This window comes from Microcaecilia unicolor, chromosome 2, assembly GCF_901765095.1.
Source record: "Microcaecilia unicolor chromosome 2, aMicUni1.1, whole genome shotgun sequence".
Taxonomy (NCBI): domain Eukaryota; kingdom Metazoa; phylum Chordata; class Amphibia; order Gymnophiona; family Siphonopidae; genus Microcaecilia; species Microcaecilia unicolor.
In genome coordinates this window covers 406,885,951-406,908,010 of record NC_044032.1, presented here as the reverse complement: position 1 = coordinate 406,908,010, position 22,060 = coordinate 406,885,951, and the positions used below count along the sequence as shown (strand labels likewise).

Below are 22,060 nucleotides of genomic sequence, written 5' to 3'. Positions count from 1 at the left end.
TTGAAAATTCACTACAAGGTATCGCTTAGTGTAACATGGATTAGTGGAAATTGCATTTATAATTTTAAACACATGATACATGACCGATGTGGATAGAACACTGGGCTGTGAACCAGGGAGGTCAAGGTTAAAATCCCACTCCTCCTACTGATGTTTCATGTGACCTTGGCCAAGTCACATTACCCTCCTTTGCTTTGGGACAGAAAAATACCTATGGTACCTGAAAGTAGCCAGCCTGGAGCTTGAATTTGAAAAGGCAAATAATTAAATTTGAAATCCAAATTTATATCTTCATTTTAATTTTAATAACTGGGGATAAGGAATTGAGATAAGCAATTGATAAAAAGTTAGTTACTATGTTAATGAAAACTAGCTAGTTCAGTTAACATACATACATACATATACAATATATACTACATATAAAATATATATGTCAGAGGGAAGGAGCATTTTCATGCCCCTTTTCCAAATGCCATCCTGCTGACTTCCGTCCAAAAACCTCCTTCTTCTCCGTGTGCTGCAGGAGCAAAAGGGGTATGTACCTCACCAATTACCAACCAGCTTCCACCTAAGCATACTAGACAGATTTTTTTATTTTAAAATGGAAAGTGTTTTAGACAGATTTGTTCAGGACTTCTAGAGTCCTGCAGGTGGTACTGGTTCTCTCATGTTAGCTTGCTTTTTGTGGTATTCTGGTGTTATATGATGTAACAGAGAAATCCTATTATGCAGGAAACCTGTTTCCAAAGTCTTAAATATATACACAGCAGACATTCTGTATATACAGGAGAGGTGCTATTGAGTTTTTGCATGACAATGAGAATACATGCAGTACTATGCTAGGTATTAGGTCAGCAGGGATATACAGTAGACTAACAAACCATCCTAATACAAGATATCAGGAAGTTTCCTTCTCCAAAGACCTAACTTACATTATTTTTATTCAGACTCAGAAGTCAGGTATTTCCATTGTTAAGCAAAGCATTTTTAACAAGGGTGTGCCTGGTTTATGTCTTGCCAAATCCCTTGTTGAAACTGATAGCCATCAGCAGCTTCTCCTTGAGAACCTCGATGGTAGAGTAGAGTGGAAGAAACAGAATCTGAAAGCAGGTCTGTGCCTCTGGAAGATGATTTGCAGAAAGAGTGGCATGCGAGGTAATCCTCATCTTCAAAAAATCCATTCCAAGTAGAGGGACCTTATCGAGTCCAGTAAGAAACACTAAAGGCAGAAAAATTCAGAATATGGGTATATGATGCACACACACGCTGGTTGGGGAAGACAGAACTGGATTAGCTACCTGTTTCAGCTACACCAGATACTGTGTTTGACAATTGCGGAGTTTCATTATACAAGTGGCATCACATTTCTACAGCAGGTTCTATCACTGCCCTAAGCTTAAACTAATCTACTGTGAAATTCTAAAATTATAGGTGCCAAGATAGGTAACGGAACATGCACATGACCATGTGTGAAAGAAATTATTTCAGACAGAAGATAGGTAACTGGTAGCAAAGTTTATAAAACTTAAGTCAGATCAATTTAAATCAGGGGTGTCCAACCTCGGCCCTCACCAGGTCAGGTTTTCAGGATTTCCTCAATGAATAATAGATGCAGTGTATGCAAATTGAACTTATGCATATTCATTGGGAAAATCCTGAAAAACCAACTGGATTGCAGCTCTCAAGGACTGAGGTTGGACAACCCCTATCTAAATCTACCCTAAAACAATATAAGACAAGACAAATCTTAGCCGCCTGATATCCAGCGCTATTTAACTGGCCAGGATCAGCGTGTATGATAGCCATCTGTAGCATGCGCAGAGCAGCCATGCATAGCGATTTGACTGTTCTGCGCATGCTCAGCTCACTGACTGGCTGGCTTCCCCCATATCGCATGCAAATGAGCTGGGTCGCAAAAGCAACAAGTAGTTCATTTGCGTGCGATTCTGTTTGTGAATCGCTCTGTTTCTAAATCATTAAATTTTTACCGATTTGGAAATGCAGACGGATTCTTAACAGGACCTTTGTGCATCTGGCTCTCTGTGTCTATAACTCAGAATCCAGCCCTGCGTCTGGCCTCTAGGTGTCTGCACTGTATGATGACAGATTCTTACTCCCTATGGGCTATAAATGCTGCCCCTAGAGTATCCCTGGGGAACCCAGACCTGTCCTGGGAAACAAACTCAGATCAGCAGGTTGGATCTCTGTTCAAATTAGACACCAACTGAAATTGCTCCCCCCCCCCCCCCCCCCAGTTTTGGCCAAAACCGAAACTCTACTGAAACTGTTTAAACACTTTCAGCCAAAACTTACCGCCTAAAGTTTGGTTGTATGAATGTGGACCAATGAGGCCCACTGGAGACTGTCGACTGCTAAACCCACAGGAGATTATTACACTCCAGTCCCAGGAACTAAGACTTCAACAAATTTAGCACATTTAGGTTCCCAAATCAACGTAGATGTAGTTAAATATTCTTTGAGACAAGACTTTTATGAGAACGTGAAAAAATAATTGCCAGCTTTTTATCTTTATCCAAACTGTGCACAAACAACAAGAAAGTAGCATTGAGATATTTCCCATTTTGTAATTAGTTAAAGGACATGATACAGATTCTTACTAAAATAGGGAAAAGGAGTCCAGCACTGGACGATACTGCGGACATTATACCATCTTGTTGCACAATCCAGAATAAAAAGCCCATTGATGTTATTGAATGCGAGGACTATATGCTCTGAAAAATTACAATCAAGAGCAATGCATTTCTCAAATTATTTTCTAATGTATAAACTTAATTTAATTGTAATATTTCTCTAACATTGTAAGCTGACCAGTACTTGTGCTTGAATTCACTGCAGGTTCCTTTCTTGCAGTATCTAGCTTCCACGTGCCACAAGTTGGGTTAAAATGATGCATCTTCATCATACCCCACAGAGCCTGGAAATTCTTTAGAATCACCCAAATTGTATCCAAGCCAGAATATATATAATAATTTAAATAATGAAAGACTGTTTTACCTCCAACCAAAATAGTTTCTGCGCACATGGACCTCAGCTAATGAAAAGCTAAAAGCCACAGTGCTTTTACAATGGCTGACTTTGCGCCCCATTTAGAGTGACAGCTAATTCCTATGGAGCTTATCATCCCAAATTTACAGACTTAAATTCCTGCTAAACTTTTGTATCAAAAGCATTAAAGTACTATGCAAGATCATAACTGCATTGCTTGCAATGACATTACTCTCTCACACACACAAGGAATGCAGAGAGTAGCTGTCCTCTCCTCCCTAGACTACCTTACAATCCCTTGTGATCTAGTCAGGGCAGGAGTGATTTCCAGTCGCTCTTGCCCACATCAGCTCTACTCTCAAAATAGTTGCCGTAACCTCTTATTACATTCTCATGAGATTGCCACTAACCGTCTTGGCAGCCATTTTGAGTGCAGAGTCAGCATGAGCAGGAGTGACTGGGGGATCACTCTTGCCCTGACTACACCCAAAGAACACCAGGGATTTAAAGATTGGCCCAAGGGGGGCCCCTACAGCTGAACAGGAGGAAAGGTAACTCCTGTTTGGAGGGGAGAGAAATAAACATGACAAAGCAAACATTTTTGGCTTCCACCAAAAACACATGGTCACAGTTTTAGCTGAAACCGAAACCATGACTGTAGCCATTTGGCTGAAACAAACTAGGCAGAAAAAGAAGATTTTGGTCCAGCTTTGGCACCATAACCGATATTGAAAAAATGCAGTTGGCCTCTAGTTCGAATGATAAAATTCATGAATTGTTTTGGAAATTATCATATAATATTCAAAAATTCTTTTGTGTTTTTCTAGTGTTAAGGCCTAGAGAAACATTTGTATGATGACATTATGTGCTGACTGACATTTTTGTAAATATTGATCTCTAAGAAGTACACTTGTCTGTTTAGCAAATGTCCATATCCATGGTCTGTTTATGTTTAAATCTTTTTATTGAAACCACTGAACAAACAATCATCACTACAAAAACTGTCTATAACAGAGTATAAGAAATTCTCTGTTCATATGCTGTTTCAGTAGAAAACCCATCCCTTCCCCAAGTACTTCTCTACTGCAACCCTAATTCAGATACCCCCCTGAATTCCAATTCCTTTTTAGCCCCCTATCCCCCTGTGTCTACACCAAGGCACATATTACAAACATAGAACCTACTGGGAAAAACAAAAACAGGTTTAGCAAGCAGCTTCTGGCCAGAGGGGAGAGCATATCCCAAAAGGGGGCCCAGGTGGCTTGAAAAAGAGGATCCTTCCCTGCCAAGATATCTAGGATTTGCACACGTTCCGTACAAAGATCTTGTAGTATTAACACTCGCCACTGCTGTATGGAGGGACCCACAGGCAGACACCAATTCTAAAGTATGGACTTGAGAGCAAATAACACTAGACGCTGAAGAAACAGATTGCCTCCTTGGCAGTTGGTACAGTCTATTGTGTAAGCTCCAAAAAGTAGAAGCGGTGTGCAGGCCACTGAAATTGACCAGAGTTTAACAAAACACTGTAAAAGATTATGCCAAAATGACTGGCTGACAGAGCATGACCAAAACATATGGCCAAGATGTGCCCTTGGGCACTGGCGTTTTGGGCAGTATTCTGAAGATGATAGTCCTGCCCTATGTGCTCAATGGGGGGATATATGTATCTATAGATATATAGATATATAGAGAGAGAAAGAGAGAGAGAGAGAGAGAGAGAGAGAGAGAGAGAGAAAGAGAGAGAGGGCAAAGGTGTATAACATTTCTCTGTGAAGCACACAATCTGAGCAAGCTTTACTGTTGAGCTTGTAGTTGCTCTCCAGTAAGAGCTGCAAGTCTACATTCCACTTATCATAACCAATATCCGGTGCAGTGTCCAATTACAGACCCAAAACAATACACCCTTGTTTTCAATTTCCTGGGTAAATTATTTTCCACAACTGAACACTCCTCTATGGTGTCTGTGGTGAAAGTGCAAGGGGACGAGCAGCTGAGCTCCCAAAGCGAAAGTTAAGGTATTCTGAACATCTTCAGTGAGGTCTGTACAGCATAAGAAGCACACCCAGTGTCAAGCCTGTGTGTAATAAGAAATATTAGCGGGTGGAAGATGAAATTCCTGTTGGGAAATAGTAAACTATTTCGGACTCCCTTCCAAGTTCACCAACTGAAGTAAATATATCCCTCACTGCTTCCAGAAAGCAAAAGAGCTCGTCCATTGACCCGGCAAAAAATCTAGGTTGTCCTAAGTGCCAAATAAGTAGTTGTTCTGACGGAAAAGCCAGAGTGCCTACAAATCCAGTTCCAAGTTTTTCTCAGTGTTTAAGAATGAGAAAGTTTTTGTAAAGTCCTCTAGGTAAAGATGACAAAACCATGAAGAATAATACTGCTAAAATAGATCCCTGGGACTAAAGGAAAAGTCCATAGATCATTATTAAATTGACTTGGGAAAATCCACTGCTTATTTTTGGGATAAGCATCATAAAATGTACTAAGCTTTTCTGGGATCTTGCCAGGTATTTGTGACCTGGATTGGCCACTGTTGGAAACAGGATACTGGGTTGATGGACCTTTGGGCTGTCCCAGTGTGGCAATACTTATGTACTTATGACCAGGTGGGTTTCCAACTGCGTAAGGGAAAAATAGTTAGTACCTCTATACCAATTATGTGATGTTACTTGCCACTGCCAAATATGTAAAGTTTAATAATCACATTCTCCCATGACTAATGGGTGTCTGCAACATCTTCATAGACAGCCGGGGTCCTTTTCCTTGCCACAGAATTCCATGAATCTTCTGCTAATTGCAACCCTTTTAAGAACAGACTACTACTACTACTACTATTTAACATTTCTAGAGCGCTACTAGGGTTACACAGCGCTGTACAAATTAATAACTAAGGACGGTCCCTGCTCAGAAGAGCTAACAATCTAAAGGACGAAATGTCAAGTTGGGGTAGTCTAGATTTCCTGAGTAGAGGTGTTGTGATTAGGTGTCGAAAGCGACATTGAAGAGGTGGGCTTTGAGCAATGATTTGAAGATGGGTAGGGAGGGGGCCTGGCGTATGGGCTCAGGGAGTTTGTTCCAAGCATGGGGTGAAGCGAGGCAGAAAGGGCAGAGCCTAGAGTTGGCGGTGGTGGAGAAGGGTACTGAAAGGAGGGATTTGTCTTGAGAGCGGAGGTTACGGGTAGGGACGTAAGGGGAGATGAGGGTAGAGAGGTAAGGAGGGGCTGCAGATCGAGTGCATTTGTAGGTTAGTAGGAGAAGCTTGAACTGTATGCGGTATCTGATCGGAAGCCAGTGAAGTGACTTGAGGAGAGGGGTGATATGAGTATATCAGTCAAGGCGGAAGATAAGACGTGCGGCAGAGTTCTGGATGGACTGAAGGGGGGATAGGTGGCTAAGTGGGAGGCCGGTGAGGAGTAGGTTGCAGTAGTCAAGACGAGAGGTAATGAGAGAGTGGATGAGAGTTCGGGTGATGTGCTCAGAGAGGAAGGGGCGAATTTTGCTAATGTTGTAGAGGAAGAAGCGACAGGTCTTGGCTATCTGCTGGATATGCGCAGAGAAGGAGAGGGAGGAGTCGAAGATGATGCCGAGATTGCGGGCAGATGAGACGGGGATGATGAGGGTGTTATCAACTGAGATAGAGAGTGAAGGGAGAGGAGAAGTGGGTTTGGGTGAGAAAACAATAAGTTCAGTCTTGGCCATGTTCAGTTTCAGGTGGCGGTTGGACATCCAGGCAGCAATGTCAGATAAGCAGGCCGATACTTTGGCCTGGGTTTCTGCAGTGATGTCTGGTGTGGAGAGATACAGCTGGGTGTCGTCAGCATAAAGATGATAGTGGAAACCATGAGATGAGATCAGGGAGCCTAAGGAAGAGGTGTAGATTGAAAAAAGGAGGGGCCCAAGGACAGATCCCTGAGGAACTCCAACAGAGAGCGGGATAGGGGAGGAGGACGAACCATGAGAGTGTACTCTGAAGGTACGATGGGAGAGATAGGAGGAGAACCAGGAGAGGACAGAGCCCTGGAACCCAAAGGAGGACAGTGTGTCAAGAAGTAGGTTGTGATTGACAGTGTCAAAAGCAGCAGATAGGTCGAGGATGAGGATGGAATAGTGACCTTTGGATTTGGCGAGAAACAGGTCATTGCAGACTTTAGATAGTGCCGTTTCTGTCGAGTGTAGGGGGCGAAAGCCGGATTGAAGCGGATCGAGGATGGCATGAGAGCAGAGAAAATCAATGCAGCGGCTGTGAACGGCGCATTCAAGTATCTTGGAGAGGAAGGGTAGGAGGGAAATGGGGTGGTAGTTGGAGGGACAGGTAGGGTCAAGAGATGGTTTTTTGAGGAGTGGTGTGACCACAGCATGCTTGAAGGTGTCCGGGACAGTTGCAGTGGAGAGAGAGAGGTTGAGGATATGACAGATGGTGGGGGTGATAGTAGGAGCGATGGTGCTAAGTAGGTTGGTGGGGATGGGGTCTGAGGAACAGGTGGTGGATTTCGAGGAGGAGAGGAGATGGGCGGTTTCCTCTTCAGTGATATCAGGAAGAGGAGAAGGAGGCAGTAATTGAAAAGTATAAAGCCATTTTGGTGCTAAAATCATACTGAAGAGATGAATATGGCCCCATAGCAATAGTGGGTGTGTCTCAGCCGCAACCTAGTCTCCTCCATCAAAGGTCAGATATTTCTATCATAAAGGGTAGAGATATCGACAGGCAAGAGGATACCCAGATAACGGAGGGCATCAATTTCCCATTGCAATGGAGAAGGACCACCCACCTTTCTTTCACCTCACCACCAATAGGCAGAGCTTTAGATTTTTGGACATTGAGGGTAAACCCCGAAAACTTCCTGTATCTAGTAAAATCAGAGCAAGAAGTGTTGTCAGAGACCTGAGGGTTAGTCATCATTACCAAGAGATCATCAGCAAATTCCAATCTCTTAATATGAGTGTCAGACATCTGTACCCCAGTGATTTGTTTATCACTATTTAGGATCCATAGCAGTGGCTTGAAAGATAAAATGAACAATAATGGAGACAATGGTCAGCCCTGCCACGTGCCTTGACAGATGGGAAAGATGGAAGAGAGCTCCCCATTCACTAAGAATTGTGCTCTGGGAAAGTTATAAAAAGTTAGGATGGCCTGGAAGAACCAACCCCGGATCCCAAATCTAGCCAGCACTTTAAACAGGTAATCCCAACAGACCCTGTCGAAGGTTTATTTTGCATCTAAGCTGGCTACTAAAGCCAGGAGACCCCACAAATGACAGTGGGTGATGGCCAGCAGAATTTTGCGGACATGATCAACCAACTGCCTAGTTCACGTGAAGCCCACCTAAGCATCTCTCACAAGTGTTGGTAAAACTTCCCACAAGCGAGCTGCCAAACTTTTGGAGAGAATTTTAAATCAACATTCAAGAGAGAGATGTGTTTATAAGAATTAGCCTGCTCTTTGGGCTTACCAGGTTAAGGGACCAGTGTGATCAGGGCTGTGTTAGGGTACAGTGGAAAAGTACCCTCTTCCCGGGGCAAACAGTGGTTTCCCCATGTCCATCTCAATAACAGACTATGGACTTTTCCACTAGGAACTTGTCTAAACCTTTTTTAAACCCAGATATGCTAACTGCCGTTATCACATCCTCTGGCAGTGAGTTCCAGAGCTTAACTATTAAGTGAAAAAAATATGTCCTCCTATTTATTTCCATGTAATTTAATTGAGTGTCCCCTGGTCTTTGTACTTTTTGAAAGAGTGAAAAATTGATTTACTTCTACCTGTTCTACACCACTGAGAATTTTATAGACCTCAATCATATCCCCCCTCAGCCGTCTCTTTTCCAAGCTAAAGAGCCCCAACTTCTTTAGCCTTTCCTCATATAGGAGGAATTCCATCCACTCTATCATTTTGGTCGTTCTTCTTTGAATCTTTTCTAATTCCGATATATCTTTGAGATACAGCAACAAGAATTGAACGTAATACTCAAGGTGAGGTTGCACCATGGAGCAATACAGAGGCATTACAATATTCTTGGTCTGGTTTTGCATCCTTCTCCTAATAATTCCTAGCATCCTGTTTGATTTTTTTTGCTGCCACTGAACACTGGACAGAAGATTTCAGCGTATTGTCTACAATGACACTTAGATCTTTTTCTTGAGTGCTGACTCCTAAGGTGGACCCTAGCATGTTAACTACGATTCAGATAATTCTTCCCAATGTGCATCACTTTGCATTTGTCTACATTAAGTTTAATCTGCCATTTGGATGCCTGGTCTTCCTGCAATTTTTCACAATCCGCATGTGTTTTGACAACTTTGAATACTTTTGTGTCATCTGCAAATTTAATCACCTCACTCATCATTCTGTTTTCCAGATCATTTATAAATATGTTAACTAGAACGGTCCTTTGCGACACTCCGCTATTCACCCTCCTCCATTGAGAAAAATGGCCATTTAACTCTAGTTTTCTGTCCAATAACCAATTCCTAATCCACAGAAAGATATTGAGGGGCATAATCGAATGCGAACGCCTATCTCCATGGGCGTCTATGTCCGAAAACGGGTACGTGAAGAGGCGGGACAAACCGTACTTTCGAAAAAAATGGACGTTTTTCAGCTGGACGTTTGTTTTTTTTTGCGATAATGGAAACTAAAAACGCCCAGCTCAAAAACGTCCTAATCCAAGCCATTTGGTCGTGGGAGGGGCCACGATTCGTAGTACACTCACCCCCCTGAAATGCCAGGACACCAACTGGGCACCCTAGAGGTCAGTGTGGTGGACTTCAGACAACGCTCCCACATGCATAGCTCCCTTACCACGGGTGCTGAGCACCCAACCCCCCTCCCCCAAAACCCACAAATGTACAAAACTACCATAGCTCTTAGGGGTGGGTACAGTGGGTTTTGGAGGCCTCCCATTTACCACCACAAGTGTTACGGGTGGGGGAGATGGGCCTGGGTCCACCTGGCTGAAGTGCACTGCGGTACCCACTAAAAGTGCTCCAGGGACCTGCATAAATGCAGGCCTCTAGGACTTGTTGCTGCTATATAACATTGGCACACCAGTTGACACCTGAAGACTAATCTCTCCGAAAACGTCCTTTACTGGAATAAGCATGCTTACTCACAGTTAACTGCAGATCAGAGGTTGTGCCCCACTGGCAACGAGTCTCCCTGGTACTGAGATTAGCAGTAGGTCAGAGCTGGCAGAATGCTGTACAATGCCATCTTTCAGCCACATTCAAGGGAAGAACCAAGTTCTGTAACGTGGCTAGTACGTGAAAGGGATCTAAAATTGGCTTACAAAAATGGCTACTACCTCATAGACTACCGGAAACAAAACAGGGCACACTCTGACCCAGTAAGCAGGGGGAAAAGCACCATGGGAGTACAGCCTACCAACATCGTGAGCATTTGCCACAAGCTAGTGGAATCTCGGAGCCCAATACCCTACACCCACCACAATGCATTGCTGATGCGACTCTGCAGTGCGCATAACAGAAAAGGTGTCACACTCACCAGAAAGCCACATCAGAACCAGGGAAAGGCTGTCAGAGGATAAAACACATTCTGCTGTCAAGGAGGTGGATACGGCATTTGAGGCTGGCATAGAGGCTGGAAAAAAGTTTTTAAATTGGGGTTTTTTTGGTGGGTGGGGGTTAGTGACCACTGAGGGAGTCTGGGGAGGTCATCCCCGATTCTCTCCAGTGGTCATCTGGTTAGTTGGGGCACTTTTTTGGGACTTGTTCGTGAAAAAAAAGGGTCCAAAAAAAGTGACCCAAAATCGCGGTAAAAACGCCTTTTTTTTTCGATTATCAGCTAAAGACGCCCATCTCTCCTCGGCCGATAACCACGCCCTAGTTCCGCCTTTACCATGCCTCCGACACGCCCCCATCAACTTTACCCGTTTCTGTGACGGATTGCAGTTGGAAACGCCCAAAATCGGCTTTCGATTATACCAATTTGGGCGCCCACAGGAGAAAGACGCCCATCTCCCGATTTGGGTCACAATATAGGCGTTTTTCTCTTTCGATTATAAGCAGGATTGCCTCCTATCCCATGAGTTTAATTTTCTCAGGAGTCTCATGAGGAACACTGTCAAAAGCTTTCTGAAAATTTAGATACACTACCAGGCTTATTTTCGAAAGAGAAGGGCGCCCATCTTTCGACACAAATCGTGAGATGGGCATCCTTCTCTCAGGGTCGCCCAAATCGGCATAATCGAAAGCCGATTTTGGGCATCCCCAACTGTTTCCCATCGTGGGGACGACCAAAGTTCCTGGGGGCATGTCGGAGGCATAGCGAAGGCGGGACTGGGGCGTGCCTAACAGATGGGCCTCCTCAAGTGATAATAGAAAAAAGAAGGGCGTCTCTGATGAACACTTGGCCGACTTTACTTGGTCCTTTTTTTTTTTTTTTATGACCAAGCCACAAAAATGTGCCCTAAATGACTAGATGTCTAACGGAGGAAATCGGGGATGACCTCCCCTGACTCCCCTAGTGGTCACTAACCACCTCCCACCCCGAAAAAAAACAACTTAAAAAACTTTTGTCTTTTTTTTTTTTTTTTTTTTTTTTTTTTTAAAGAGTATGGGTGAAGGACGTCCTTCGCTATGCCTCTGTCCCTGCGACAGCAGTTGAGGATGTCCAAAATGTGGATGTTTCTGTGAGAAGGACGTCCATGCCTTTGCTATGCCTCCGACACCCCCTTTATTTATTTGGATTTTGGTTCACAAGTATCAGCCGTGGGATTTGAACTGGCCACCTCTGGATTGCAAGACCAGTGCTCTAACCACTAAGCCACTCCTCCACTCCACTCCCTTGAAATTTGGCCGTCCCTGTGGGGGGGGGGGCAGTATGCAGGTCCCTGGGGGGGGAGGTATGTGTGTGTCAGTGGAGGCATAACGAAGGCGTGGACGTCCTTCTTTCAAACATTTTGGACGTCCTCAACTGCCCCCCCCCCCCACCCACAGGGACAGCCAAATTTCAAGGGAGTGGAGTGGAGGAGTGGCCTAGTGGTTAGAGCACTGGTCTTGCAATCCAGAGGTGGCCGGTTCAAATCCCACGGCTTCTACTTGTGATCCAAAATCCAAATAAATAAAGGGGGTGTCAGAGGCATAGCAAAGGCATGAAAATCCTTCTCACAGAAACATCCACATTTTGGATGTCCTCAACTGCCGTTGCAGGGGTGGAGGCATAGCGAAGGACGTCCCTCACCCATACTCTTAAAAAAAAAAAAAAAAAAAAAAAGAGACGTCCCTGATGAGCACTTGAACATTTTCACCTGGACTTGTGTTTTTCTAAGGTTGTAGACAGCAATTTATTTAAGGTTGTAGATGGCTATTAAACACGCAGCTTGTCTGCATATATGAAGCCTTCTTTGGCATGCGCAGAGCAGCCACGCATAACGCCTGGCTGCTCTGCACTGGCTTCCCCTCCATAGGAAGGAAATCGTGTGCAAATGAGCTAACAGCGAGCAGCTCATTTGCATGCGATTTCCTTCATGCATGCCCGTTCCTTTCTGAATCGCTAAGGGAAGGGCTTTATCTGTTCAGTTAGTGCATCTGACTGAAGGTAAAGGAGTTATGTACCTGGGAGCAATTTCTGTGCAGTGCCCCCTAGTGTGCCCGCTTGGTGTCCTGGCATGTCAGGTGGACCAGTGCACTACGAATGCTGGCTCCTCCCATGACCAAATGGCTTGGATTTGGTCATTTCTGAGATGGGCGTCCTCACTTTCCATTATCGCTGAAAATCAGAAATGACTAAGTCCTGGGGACGACCATCTCTAAGGTCGACCTAAATTTGCTGATTTGGGCGTCCCCAACCGTATTATCGAAATGAAAGATGGCCCCAGGAAAACTTGACCGTCCCATTCGATTATGCCTCTCCACATCAACCGGCTCACCTTTATCCACACGTTTGTTTACGCTTTCAAGGAAATTAAGCAAATTGATGAGGCAAGACTTCCCTTGGCTGACTCTGTCCCATTAAACCATGTTTGTCTATGTGTTCTGTAATTTTATTCTTTATAATAATTTCTACTATTTTCCCCAAAACGGAAATCAGGCTTACTGGTTTAATTTCCCGGTTCACCCTTGGAACCCTTTTTAAAAATCTGTGTTACACTAGCCACCTTCCAATCTTCAGGTACTACAGATGATTTTTAAGACAGGTTGCAGATCACTAACAGAGCAGCAATTTCATGTTTGAATTCTTTCAGGACCCTGCGGTTTATGTCATCCGGTCTAGGTGATTTATCACTAACTTGCCAATTTGGCTAAGTATGTCTTCCAGGTTCACCGAGATTTTTCAGTTCCTCCGCATTTCTGTTTCTGATGGACCTGAAAAAGGTGTTAGTTTTTGTCTCCACGGCAAGTTTTTCTTTATATTCTCCCTTTATGTTTTTCACATCTGAAGCAGAATTAGGTCAGCATACCTATCTTATTTAGCAGTATATTTCTGTAAAATAATTAGGAATATTTACTAATCTATACTAAGGTTTTTAACCTAATGTGCACTAATAGATTAAGTTAAGATGAAACCAAAGACCGTAATTGGACATTTCCTAACTCTTCCTCTTCCTAAGTTCCCCCAATGTATTTTCCATACATGAACCTTATTCTACCACAATATCACCTTCTACTTGTTCATACCGGAACTGGCAAACTATAAGTACATAAGTATTGCCATACTGGGAAAGACCAAAGGTCCATTGAGCCCAGCATCCTGTTTCCAACAGTGGCCAATCCAGGTCACAAATACCCAGCAAGATCCCAAAAATGTACGAAACATTTTATACTGCTTATCCCAGAAATAGTGGATTTTCCCCATTTAATAACGGTCTATGGACTTTTCCTTTAGGAAGCCGTCCAAACCTTTTTTTAACTCCGCTAAGCTAACCGCCTTTACCACATTCTCTGGCAACGAATGCCACAGTTTAATTACACATTAAGTGAAGAAACCTTTCTCTGATTCGTTTTAAATTTACTACATTGTAAATTTACTACATGTAAGCCACATTGAGCCTGCAAATAGGTGGGAAAATGTGGGATACAAATGTAACAAACAAACAAAGAAATAAATACATGTGTTAGGTGCAACACTTCTGCTTTTAGTGCTGGGGTATCTCCAGCACTCTAGAGAAGGCAGCATAGAGGTTAATGCAGTGCAATGATCAGTAGCATGCATTAACCGTATGGCTGATAACACTTAAGGAGGCATTTTCGATACGAAGTCTAAATCCAATTTTGGACTTTTTTGCAAAACATCCAATAATCCAGTAGTGAACATGTCCATTCCAACATTTTGTTTCAAAAATGGCCACTGGCTATGTTTTTGTGCTCAATGTGTCTATCTTTTAGGACCATTAAAAAAAAAACAAAAAAGAAAACCATCCAAGGGAAAAACGAACAAAAAACAGCCATTGGGATGTATGGGGGATGGCCACACAGACATCCCAGCAGAACAGTGGGGCACCCTAGGGAGAACTGCAATGGGCTTCACATAAAAGGTCCCAGGTACACTTCTCACCGTTACCCCCTTATATTGCATGATGAGCCCTGCACAACCCACCAAAAACCTACTGCACTCTAAAGTACACCAATACAATCTTAACGCCTGCAGGTGTCTCCTATATGTAGGTACAGTAAGGTTTTGGTGGGTTTTGAAGTGCTCACACATTTCACTCAAAGTGAAATGATTAGAGTGGAATACGAGTCTGGCTCCTCTTCCCTACAGTATATTGTACCATCTACTAGGCTACTCCTGGGACCTGCTTGCTGCTCTGATTGGACATAACATCTGCAGCTGTCAGAGGTTGCTATATACTGTTTCTTACACAGCCTTGTGGGGAGGGAGGGGGGCAGTAAGGGGATTTATGCCTTAATCCCTCCAGTGGTCCAATTTGGTCATTTAGGGCACCTTTTGGTCACTTAAGTCGTGACTGAAACGATCTAGCCAAAAATGTCAATTTTGGCCCCAGGCATGTTCATTTTGTTCCATTATTGTAGAAAAATCTCTTATCTTTTGGTGCTGCCCATGCCCCACCCAAACACGTCCCCTTGAAACTTGGACAAACTGTGGATCAAAAAGTCTAAAATTGGGGTGTTAAATTGCAACTTGAACATTTTTGAAAGAAAAATGTCCTTGTGCCACCTTATGACTTTTTTTTTGTTTTGAAAATGAGCCCTATAATGTAGTCAGGTACATCTCTAGTGGCGTGGCTAACTGCATCTCATTGACTGCCATGTTAACTGTTAAGATGCAGTAATGACCTCTGCATTAAATTGCAAGGTTTAGTCCCTGCCCATTCCCTACCCCTTAATCATAATACTTTGTTAGGTGTTTAATGTGATAATTAGGGTGGCTAACAGTAAATGCACAGCTTAGTAAATAGGCCCCTTAGAAGGTAGTTCTGTAAGTGTGTCTATATTTAAGCAAGCTACCCTTGGTTTCTGTGTAGGTTGCCCATAGTTGAGTGCACAAATTTTGGGCGTGGATCACAGATTCACAAGTAAACTAATTGGTTAAACAGGTTAGAGAATGACACGGGGACCCACAGTAACCACGAGGATGGGGACGGGGATGGAGCCTGCGAGGATGGGGCAGGGATAGACTTCGTCCCCGTGTCACTGTCTACTTTGGACTGTTATTTATGTTTCATTGATGCAGAGACAATATTTGTATTTTTTGGAAAAACAAGCAAACATGCAGGCCACAAATAGCAAAATTTGCATGGGGGATCCTGTACATCCCGCTACCAGCACATCTTCTAAGAAGACATCTTCTATTGCTGGAGGGACTGTGGAAGACAGGAGAGATAGACTGAATCCTGAGATTGTTGATGACTTCTTATTCATCCAGGGATTAAAAAATCTCCCCTCTAGGGCATACAGAACAGGTTGTATTTTGTACCCCTGGACAATGTAACAGGGTGGATTAGGATTCCTTGGGGTAGTAGAAGTCAGCTATTGTCGGGGTTGGAAGGATAGAGGGTGGCAGTGGTGGGAGGTGCTAGTTATTGTTTTGTATTTGTAATTTATACACAACAGTTACACAGCATATTGTTCCTTTTTATACTTTAATAAAAAGATTTAAATATAAAATCATAAGTGTCTGAGGCTTCTGCAGATGAGAACGGGGATGGGGCGGTGACAGAACCTACAAGGATGGGGCGGGGACGGGGTCTGCGGGGACAAATTTTGTCCCCGTGTCATTCTCTAAAACAGGTGATAATTATTGGCATTAACAAGTACTAATTGGCAGTCAGTAGTTATGTGCGGATCTGCCCTAGGCCCCTATTCTATAACCTGCATGTAATTCCAAAAGGGGTGTGGGCTGGGGGAGGGGCATGGGCAGGTTAGGATTTAGGCGCAGAGTTATAGAATACTGTCATTTCTAAGCCTAAATGCTCGTCCTAAAGTTAGGCGCAAAAATGTGTGCTAAGCTAATATTCTATAAAGGCCGTACCATGCAGAATAACCTTTTTAGAACACTAGCTTATCGCAAATCATACCGGTGTCTAACTGGTCAGCCTATACAGAATTTCCCCACCACTACCCCAGAGGGCACCGTTCTATAAATGAAAATAGGTACCTATAATCCTTTAGAGAATACTAGAACAGGTAAACTATGTGTTTATTATTTACCATCACCTTTATCAAAGTCCAATTTCTCTTAGCAAGGGTGATTTCAGATCATTAATTATGTGTGTACCCAACGCTATGATGAAAGGAGTTAAAATGATCTCACTCATATCTATGTACAGGAGTAGTTCACTCTTAATGAGGCTCAACTGGTGACTCACTTCATGCGGGGACCTCACTGCTGCATCTCACTGTTAATCATCATCGGCTCTCACCTCTCTTATCTAGCAATTTTTCAAACTTACAATTCACCTTTTTAAAAAGTGTAAGCAACTTGTGATTGTTTATTTTTAACGTTGATGACAATTGATTAAACAAGTGAATTGCAAGTTTGAAAAATTGCTAAGATAAGAGAGTTGAGAGCCAATGACAATTAACAGTGAGACACAGTGGTGAGGTGTGACAAAACAGTGGGTTTTAAGCCACAGGCTTAAAGTGTATTTCCCTAGTTTGGCCACCAGGTGGTGCATGTTTATGTTTAAAACTGTTACAGAGTAATGATTGTTTTTTCTTTAGTCTGGCACAGCTAGGATGTAACTTGCAGTATTCTTTTAAAACTCCTTGTTCTGGGCTCTGATTGGCCCAGGAATTCAATTCAACCACAATCTCCAGTCTTAGCCAAGGAAAAAAAAAAGAGATTTCTTTGATGAGTCCCTGTGAACAGCTATATTTGATAACTTGTGATCAGCTATATGTCCTGATCTCTCCAGGTACTATTTAGATAGCATACAAATGTTTAGATAATGTTATAATTGATCCATATTTCTGTTACGTGTTACCGTTTGCAACTTTTCTATTCATTGTTCTAATTTTTCATGACAATAAAACATTTTTAGTTTACTAACTCCGCTTTTCTGGATTAAGAATCCTGGTGGTTTGTGTATTGGGACTGTGAGTGCTTTCTAGGAACTGTGGGACCACTAGGATTGTGGCCCCAAGTAACCTAGAAATCACGGACGATAATTTTCCCAGAGGCAGTAGGGGCCAAATTGGTGGGAGGAGGGTGCTACAGCACAAGCGACAGGTGCAGACGGACCTGAGCTGTGCTGGGGATAGACCCTCTAAGTGGCTGCGGGGTAGCCCCAGACGGGTGGCTAGGCGTTTCATATGAGGTCCCTACATGAAACGAGTCACCAGCTGAGCCTCATTAAGAGTGAACTATTCCTGTACAGAGATATGAGTTTATGAGATCATTTAAACTCATATCATAGAGTTAGGTACACACAATTTTTTTACCATCAAACATTTATGCCAAAGAGCTGGTGTAAATGCTCACACCCAAACTGCAACATGCATAAATTTATAGTATTCTAGAATTCTTATTTTTTAAATATTCTTTTATTAAAGTCATACAAAACAAGATAATGGGATCAATGCAGAATGTCATTAAGAGGAAACTATCCACTGCCAAACTTCCAAACTGTTCACATTTTCTCCCAATTCCCACCCTTCACCACCTCCCTAAAATGTTACCAACCAACTAATATTGGGTTATCCTGATCTAGTATTCTAGAATTTTAAACAACTGTGCACCCCTCCCAGACGCCACCTGTGGGTACAAGCACCTACAAACTACACACCATCACACTTGGGCACCATGCTATAAAATAGTGGAACGCCAAATTTTAGGCATTTATGCACGTACGAGTACACATATGTATATATGCTGGTATTCTACTCATTACCTATGTACTTGGCACATAAATGTTTTTATTTATTACATTTATATCCCACATTTTCCCACTGATCGCAGGCTCCGCCCTTTCTGCCTCGCCTCACCCTATGCTTGGAATAAACTCCCTGAGCCCATACGCCAAGCCCCCTCCCTGCCCATCTTCAAATCCTTGCTCAAAGCCCACCTCTCCAATGTTGCTTTCGGCACCTAACCATTGTACCTCTATCCAGGAAATCTAGACTGCCCCCAATTTGATTGACTGCACTTTTTTGTCCTTTAGATTGTAAGCTCCTTTGAGCAGGGACTGTCCTTCTTTGTTAGATTGTACAGCGCTGCGTAATCCTGGTAGCGCTAAGAAATGTTAAATAGTAGTAGTAGTAGGCTCAAAGTGGCTTACAAAGTCTGTAGTGCAAGCTACAGTGCAAGAAGAACAATTATACAAATTGAGAAAGGCCTCTGAAAAAGGCATCCACTAAGAGCAAGATGAGCCTGAGAGGGCGTATTACTAAGCAAAACCAAACATCTTCCTATATTCTTCCAAATAAGCTGAATTTGAAGATACTTACAAAGGAAACCTTTCTTTTCTGGTAAAGGCAGTTCATGGAAAACCTTCCAAAAAATCTGAATGGTGGGATGTGAAGGACCATATATTCCCCAATAGATAGTGTTCTTTAAAAGAGCAAAAGAAAAAAAAAACAGATAAATGTGCTTAAAGAAATCTAAGGACGTAAGAAAGATAAGCAGACCTTCAAAAAAAAAGGCAAGATTGCTTTCAAACCTTTTCAAATTTGATCCAGTCATAATCTGTATTTCCAGTCACCACCTCCATCAGCTCCTGTGGCTGAAAGAACTGAAGTATCTCTCTGTCACACACTTTGTAAAATCCTCTCTTGAATGCTTCAAATATTTCTGTTACTGATTTGTTGAACACGTAATCAATGTATTTATCAACATAGTCACACCTGTACAAATAGAAAAATAGGTCCTCTGAAAACTCAAGGTCAGCCATTTTTTTTCCTGTCCAGTCTTGTGTGAATACTGAACAACCACCTCACCATCTGATTTACCTTTCTGTGGTACAACCAAAGTTGTTTACATTTATTATATGCAGGTTCTTTCTCTGTCCCTAGTGGGCTCACAATCTCAGTTTTTGTACCTGGGCCAATGGAAGGTTAACGTGATTTTATTTAGCTTATCAAAGAAAAGAAGAATGTTCCCTATCATTTTTTTTTAGAAATATACCAGCACCCATACCATTAGAAGCACATAAAAAAACCCCCAGAAGTACTAAAGAGCTTTTTAAAATTTGCCTTTGTAGGAAAAAGGCTCATCACATGTGGCCCACAGTAACAAGTTGAAGCAACCCCGAGGAGGGAGTGTTCAAAATTGAGGCAACAGGCATTTGTACTTTCAAGAGACTGTGAGCATTGTTTCTGATGTTCTATGACTCCCTCCAGGTGCTCCTGATGTGGAAAATTTGGAAGAGCTGTCATTCTCATGCATCTCTGTTAACTACAACGAGTCAGCTTGAGTGTGTGGTATGAATCCAACTTTCCTTCTTCAGTGGCACAAACAACTATTTGATTAGATCTTCATGTTTGGGTGCTGATATGGGGGGCAATTTACGCAGGTAAACTTGTGTTTACCAAAGTAAATAGGTCATGTGGAAATGTTCCCATGTCCCAGTTGCAGATAAAAGCATGTACTGTTATTCATGACAAGAAAGGAAAGGGGAGCGGAATTGCCCCTATTTGGGGGGAAAAAACCCCTCTGAGAGAGCTTCCCTTTGAAATGAGCTTGCAGGCTCACCTCAGGCATCATGGGGAGTATAACTGTTACTACCATTAAGGGGAGAGGAGGTAGTTATTAAGATGGGCTACTGTTAAGTCGGGTTATTTTAGCACAAGGTCTCATTGCATAAAATGGGATCCTGTGCTAAAACAACCAAACTTCTGGTAAAATAATCTAACAGTAGCTCACAACAATAACTTTCACCAAAGTTGCCATTTAATTTACATAGTAACATAGTAGATGACGGCAGAGAAAGACCTGCACGGTCCATCCAGTCTGCCCAACAAGATAACTCATATGTGCTACTTATTGTGTATACCTGACCTTGATTAGTATCTGCCATTTTCACTAGCCCCGACCCCATCACCGGCTCTGCCACCCAATCTCCACTAAGCTTCTGAGGATCCATTCCTTCTGAACAGGATTCCTTTATGTTTATCCCATGCATTTTTGAATTCCGTTACCGTTTTCATTCTTCAATAAGCCTCTCTGTACCTAACTCCTGCCAATACCTCCAGTTGTGGAAGTGGCAACCTGATGAAGTCGAGTTTGAATTGCTCTTTGCCTTACTCTACCTGCTATATCCTTGATCTTCACTCCCAGTCCAAGGGCTGCCAAAAGGCCAGGCTTTCAAGATATCTCTAAGGAATATTTTGACCACTAGGGCCACCGTAGAGCTGGTGACTTGGGGGTAGATGCACTGATAAAAACGTTAAAGCCCTTCCCTTACCGATTCCTTAGCAAATCGGTAAGAAACAGGCATGCATCAAGGAAATCGCATGCAAATGAGCTGTTTGCTGCTAGCTCATTTGCATGCGATTTCCTTCCAAGCCAGTCGGCCAGCTGAGCATGCGCAGAGCAGCCAAGCATTAAAAACAAAAACAGTTGTGGTGGCGGTGGATTTGGGTGGCGGCAGCGGGGCTGGGTGTCCCTGTGCAGCCGCGGTGAAGGGCCCGGTGCTCGGCAGCTGTGAGGAGGCCGAGGAAGAAGAGGCCGCAGCGGCAGCGGCCATGGATCAGTGCGTGACGGTGGAGCGGGAGCTGTAGAAAGTGCTACAGAAATTCAGCAGCTACGGGCAGCAGTGTGAGCGCGGCCTGCAGGAGCTAATCGAGTACACGGGCGTACTGCGTAGCAAGATCCTGCAGACAAGCAGTGCGCCATCCGTCTCCCTCCAGCTCTGCCTTTCCTCCTCACATAGCTCACTTCTTACTTTCCACTTACGTTTTAATCTGTCTCCCCGTTTTTTTTATAACGTTTTTTTTTACCCACTTTGCTGACATTGTGGTAGATGCAGAGAGAGATGTCAAGGAAACAGGCAAATCAAACGTAAGTGCCGAACAGATCGCTTCACAGAGTAGAGAGCAGACCCTACTTGCAGGGTTTCTCTTTTTTTTTTTTCCTTCCGATTCCCTCACAGCAGCCCCGAGAGGTGCAGACCTCCCGTTAGGTTTTCCACAGTGAGGGGATCGGAAAACGGTAGTGCATCTCATTATAATACGAATTATACACATTATAATACTAATTTGCTCATCTGCATTCCGTTTTCGTTAGCTGTTACCATGACAGGACAATGCCCTTTTGTGCATGTCCTGGTTTACTACTTGCACGTTGAACTGGCTAGAACCAGTTTAAAACCCACGTTGCTGGCTCCGCTTGTTTAGTTTAGTGCATCTAGCCCTTGGTCTGACATCCTTGCCTGTCACCAACAGCCTGGATAGAGTCACACTCTGCTAGGGTACAGCTGCCCCCACTATTCCAACTCCTGTGGGGATCAGACTACCCTGTCTCCCTCCAAGGTGACACCCCAATTAACACGCCTTCCACCAGCATTAAATAAAACCAGGAATCATTTATTATGGTTCTAACAGAGAAAACACTTAACAGAAATTCTAATATTTGACTACCATCTTTGTAGAAAGTACATTCAGCATAAACACTCTTGGAACTGAA

At 43.2% G+C, this 22,060-nt stretch overlaps 1 protein-coding gene across 5 annotated transcripts in view; it reads right to left on the bottom strand.

Moving 5' to 3' along the window:
• Window positions 1-296: 296 nt before the first annotated feature.
• The window catches only part of LOC115461098 (probable E3 ubiquitin-protein ligase HERC6), a 165,510-nt gene continuing 143,746 nt past the window's right edge, over window positions 297-22,060 (bottom strand). For all 5 annotated transcript variants that reach the window (XM_030190673.1, XM_030190674.1, XM_030190675.1 and 2 more), the window contains 3 exons: window positions 19,098-19,281; window positions 18,886-18,988; window positions 297-1,219 (listed from right to left, as the gene is read on the bottom strand). In XM_030190673.1, coding sequence (XP_030046533.1) covers window positions 1,008-1,219; window positions 18,886-18,988; window positions 19,098-19,281 — 499 coding nt within the window. In that variant the 3' untranslated portion in view covers window positions 297-1,007. The remainder of the gene's footprint in view (window positions 1,220-18,885; window positions 18,989-19,097; window positions 19,282-22,060) is intronic.